The following is a 5325-nucleotide window of genomic DNA, read 5'->3' as shown; positions in this document are numbered from 1 at the left end:
TTTTTTTTTTTTTTTTTTTTTTTTTTTTTTCCCTGTCTTCATATTTCTGAAATGTTTTAGTGACCCAGAATGAAGCTTATTTTTTTTAATCATGTTTCCATAAAATGTAACCCCGGGGACCTGGCAGAGAGAGACCAGCCAAGGGTCGGGCTGAAACCTTTATCACTTCCAAACACAGGGGCTTATGGTATAAATGACACACTGCAGATAGATTTACTTTTACCATTTTAAATTTATGATGGCTGAAATGAAAGGAAGCAATAGAAAATGCCAGTAATAATCCTCCCCACTGTTAARAGACATGAAATGTCTAGTAATTAGGTGGTAACAAAATCTGGACATCCTTATCTTTGCAAATCACACCAGGTTTGTGAAAGCGAGTAGCAGAGTCCTGTTAGGAGTGAGGGCAGCTACTGCAGGGCAGGCGAGATAGCTCTGGAAATAAATCTGCCAACTCCAATCACTTGCCAGATGTGGAGGGCACAATGGGATCCGTATAAATGAGCTGTTATTTAATGGGAGATTATGTTGAATTGTCAGCTGCTTGTTCCCCCTTGTAAGTTTGTATCTCGGCGAGTATTTTAAATGACATCTTTGTTTTTCACTGCGTTAAGTGCTGTGTGTAGCCAGAGATCKCATCTCTGGACATCTTTATCTGTGTTTGCAAAAACATTTTGAAAGTGCTCTCTGCTAAATCAGTGAGATCAGCCAAGGTTTAGAGAAGCAAGAAATAAGTAACAGTCCATGTTTGAATAAAATAATGAACACAACTAGTGAATTTTCCTTTTTCTAAGGAGCCCAGTTAATGTCTCACAGCTTATCTTATCACTTAAACTGATCCTTGTAAATAAATGCCTTCCCCACCCCAGTCTGTTTAATGGCAAGAAGTTTATGGAAGGAGTTAGTTAGGTATTATTAGGTAGTCGTTCTTTCTGACCTACTTGAGAACTCTGAGCCTTAAACCATGTCGTAAAACAGAAGTGTTGGTGTCTAATTACTTCCATAAACTTTGACTGGATCTTTTTGCTGGAGTCAAGACCCCCTGTTAGGGGAAAAATAAAGTCCCATGTTTGCAGAAAATGCTATCCTGCACTGCTCCAAGGCAAAATATTTATTTGCCTCTCTGGTTTTTCGTTCATTTCTAGTTACTTCTCTGGATTCAGCACAAATGAATTCTGTTTAAATTAAGCTTTTGGGTACTTTAGGCACATCATATTAAAATCAGAATAATAAGTAGGTTGACTTTCCTTCTGCCTTTATTTCTGTGTTGTTAATTTGATTGTGCAGCCCTTATTCCCCTGAATTCAATGAGGTTGACTCACATGAGAACACTTGCAGGAATGGACTCCAAATATGCCACCGTGTTTCCTTTATACAGTACACACAAAGAGTTTTATTTATAGATTATTTTTGGTGTCAGAAGTGATTACTTGAGGAATGAATATAGGAAATTCCTCCCAGAATAGTCCTGTTAATTTCAGAAATGTATTTTATCTGACTGAAAATTATGAAAGAGAAATTTAGTTGTTGAAATTGAAGGGCTAATTCTGCAAGACACAGAACATCCTGGATTCCTCTTGAGTTCAAATACTGTATTGCTTTTCTCTGAGCATATTATAATTCTACTCACAGAATGAATGTAGAAATTCCAGCTGATCTCTTCATTTCTGGGCATGAGATGCAAAATTAGTGAAGATATTTTAAAACATTTTTCTAGTGTGTACTATAATTATGTTTATCCCTKTTCTCCCCAGCTGATTCTGAAAACTCTGAGTATTAAAAAGAGCTTGCTAAATCCTTTTTATTTTTAGTAGCTCCTCTGAATGAAACATAGATCTGTAACTAAATGTGGTGTTATTTTCTAATATTAAGATATACGACCAAATTAATAAATTAAATTGTAAGAAATGGGAGGGGAAATTCTTTATGGAAATTTCCTTTTCTTTATCTAAATGTCTTTAAAACATTCACTACTTTGTTTCTTTTTTTTTTTTTTTTTAATAACAAACAGCTGGTGTTTAATGACTCTGTCAGACCCAATTAAAAAACGTCAACTAGTTACTTTGATTTGTGTTCAGCCATGCCATGGGTATACTTAAAAACATTATACTCTGCCAGAATTCATTTTGGCTTTGTTTACATTTATCTTTTAAACATATAAGACTATTGATGGCAAGTTACCAAGGTTATAACCCCTTTATATTCATCAATTTTTAATCTAAAAAAAAGCTTAAGAGACTCATCCATAGTTACTTGAACACTTAAATGCAAGTGTGCAGTGTGTGAGTGCTGGATGAAATGATCAGGGGATGGGAAATGAAAAGATGCTGGGTTTCTCTGCTTCTAATGCAGAGTTATTTTATCCTGCATTATTTCCTGCAAGTTGATTGTGCTTTTATAGATCTATGGCAAAAACTATTTTTATTTTTTTAATTTAAAATAAAGTCATTTGTAAGTTACATACAATGTCTTTAAGTCATCAAAGTGTTTTTTTGCCTTTGTTTTTGTTCATTGTTTGCTTTCTCTAATTATCCAGTAATTTTAGTACCTTACTATGTGGGACTGTTCCTTGGGTCTCAGGCAATTTCCAGGAGATGCTCTCAACTGCTAAATAAGCTGTTGTTTTATGTTGGTTCTGGCCAGGATCTACTCTGTTGTCTACATTTTATGTTGCTCTTAATGAGAGTGAAATTAACTCTGGGGTATCTAAGGCGTATTTACTGTTTTTCAGATTTACAGAAATTAAAGAYTCCTCTGGAAAGCTCGATTTCAGCCTGCTCTCTCCATCCAAGAAGGAATATTGGGCTATGTTGGCCTACAACCGCTCCAAGCTCTGCAATATCCTGTTCTCCAACGAGCTGAACCGGCGCCTTTCTCCCCACGGGGTGACCTCCAACTCAGTCCATCCTGGAAATATGATTTATTCCTCCCTTCATCGTAACTGGTGGGTGTACACTCTGCTGTTTACCTTGGCTCGACCTTTCACCAAATCCATGGTAAGTGATTGCCTTAAACTATTTTACTCATCTTCATTGTTGCGAAATGGGGGGAGAAAAGTTGTAAAAATCCAGATGTATGGATCTGCTTCGACCTCTTGCCTTCTATAACCATGACCCTGATTTTAATGGCAAACATCATACTCTAGAAGAGGATTCTTCAACCATTTAAAATTTACTTTGTCAATCTTCACTTAAGGAACCTTCTRAGATGGAGAGCATGACCTTGTTTGAATATATGATTTTCCCTGTGATTAAGGATGTCGTATGTCTTAGTTGTGGGGTAGTTTAGAGTTATTTCTGTGCTCGGGATGCGTAAAACATCAAAAATATTGTTTTGGCTTTTAAGTGGAATATGTTGACTGYATTTTTTATGTAAACAGATGCCCTAGTTAGAAAAGATACTACAGACATTATTAATGGCTGAGGGAAAGTGCTTTCAGTGGTAAAAGCACCTTCATTCATATTTTAAAAAAAGCAACAACCCAACAATTTTCCTGATTCTTGCAAAGTGCTGAAGACAATGGGTGTTTCCCACTGGTCTCCACTGGAATTTGGACTGGAACCATGACATAATGAAGGCTRTGCAGTTCTTCCATAGCCAGCGTTRTGGGTCTTTATTAWATAAGAATTTGCAGCACCTCCAACATTTGGAGGAGTTACTCTTATCTTTTGAACTTCTGAGCCAGATTATTTCTAAGGAGTCCAAAATACTTTTTCGGCAGAGGATGACATTTACTTCATTGAGAACTGGCTTCCTTTATGGWCTGTTTCTCATTCCTTTTCCACTGACAAGGGTGTCCCCAGAAAGAGGAACAGGGAGAAGGAATCTACCCTTGAATGTTTGGATCTATGATTCAGGGAAATGGAAAGATCCATACCTCTCCAGAGTCTTCATTTATACTGGGATAATGTGTGTGGAAAACACAGGGCGTTTAAAATTCTGATTATATGTCCATAAAAGAAAAATACTGGATCTTTAGTAAGACCTGTGGAGCAAAAATATAAACATTGCAGTGTTTGACCAGGAGAGCCCTCACACCTCCAACCTCTGCCTGCAGTTTGCAGCCTGTACATATGCAAAACCTATTTATGTCCACAAGATGGATAAGTGAGTGTTCTGGCACCTTGGGACAAGTAATAATATCTTTCAACAGCATGATTTTTTTGACCAGGACCTATAAAACCATGTCTCTGCTGTGTTAGGGATTGTTTATAAAACAAATTCTTGAAGTTCTCCTGAGAATCTGTAAGTGAATGTTATCAAAATTCTGTGAAAAGGATCCAGTCTGTGGATATTTGTGAATTGTTAGTTTTATTTATTCTGACATACTTTCACAAAGGGAACCTTTTGTGCTTGTTGCTCAGGGAATCTTATCCTCTAAGGAACAAAATAAAACACTGATGTTAATTTTGAGTTCTTTAAAACATTTGATAGGTTTTTAAATAGTATATATTAATGGGCAGTACATCTAAGAGAATACGAAGTACGGTACAAAGATATCAGCACTGAATAACTGTGCACTCTGGTCCAACCTAAATCACTTCTGTTAAGTCCTTCATGTTTGTRTTTCACTGAGGTTATTTGAATGTCATGATGGAGGGTATGGGCTGAGGTTAAGCATCAKTTTTACAACTCATATTCTGATATGAATTATGTTCCCCTGAAGTCTACCAGTGTTTCAATTGCCAGTAAAACTGGAAAAGTGCCCCTTCCTGGGTATGCAAACAAGCTGAGCTGAAATTCTCAACATCATCAGTGTAAGGATTTCTATTTTCAGTTTTGTAGGAAGCAAATTATTTGCTGCCTCTAGATTTTTTTTAGGGATTGTGCTCTTATCTAACTGGAATAGAYTTTGCTGGGGATCTTTTCCTGGGTTTCCTTTCCATGTTTCTGTGGTGGCTCACCCTGGAGGTCASATGAGTGTTTTGGTCAGGATGTTGGGAGTGATCTCAAAGCTGCAGTCCCAAGGTGGTGAGCTGCTCGTTCCCGAGCTTCCCAAGGATGTCTGCATTGCACAATGCAGCATGATGCAGCAGCATTTAAAGCACTTCCAACTGAGCCGGGTCTGTGGCTGGAATTGAGAGATTCCTTACGAGGTTGTGTGGAGGAGGTGAGATTTGGCAGCCCAGAGAAGGAGCCACATGGGTTTTGATGTCTCAGGCTGCAGCTGCTGCAGCATTTTGGTGTTTGGTGAGGCCAATCCTTCCTGGAGACAGTTTGAAGCTCTTTGCAATGTCCTGAGCTATCAGCTCCTGGGGTCTGCATAGATGCATTTTTAATTAATTAATTAATTAATTAATTAATTAATTTCAATGTACACACAGA

General features: G+C 37.5%; 1 protein-coding gene across 1 annotated transcript in view; it reads left to right on the top strand.

The window, feature by feature from the left end:
• The window catches only part of WWOX (WW domain containing oxidoreductase), a 106560-nt gene extending 103448 nt beyond the window's left edge, over nucleotides 1-3112 (top strand). Inside the window, exon 8 of the mRNA XM_057376345.1 lies at nucleotides 2732-3112. Coding sequence (XP_057232328.1) covers nucleotides 2732-3107 — 376 coding nt within the window. The 3' untranslated portion in view covers nucleotides 3108-3112. The remainder of the gene's footprint in view (nucleotides 1-2731) is intronic.
• The last annotated feature ends 2213 nt before the right edge of the window (nucleotides 3113-5325 follow it).

Source organism: Malurus melanocephalus, unplaced genomic scaffold (genome assembly GCF_030028575.1).
Source record: "Malurus melanocephalus ecotype Western Australia unplaced genomic scaffold, MMel_1.1 scaffold_278, whole genome shotgun sequence".
NCBI lineage: Eukaryota > Metazoa > Chordata > Aves > Passeriformes > Maluridae > Malurus > Malurus melanocephalus.
Note: the sequence above shows the minus strand (reverse complement) of the source record. Positions and strands in the feature narration are given on the sequence as shown.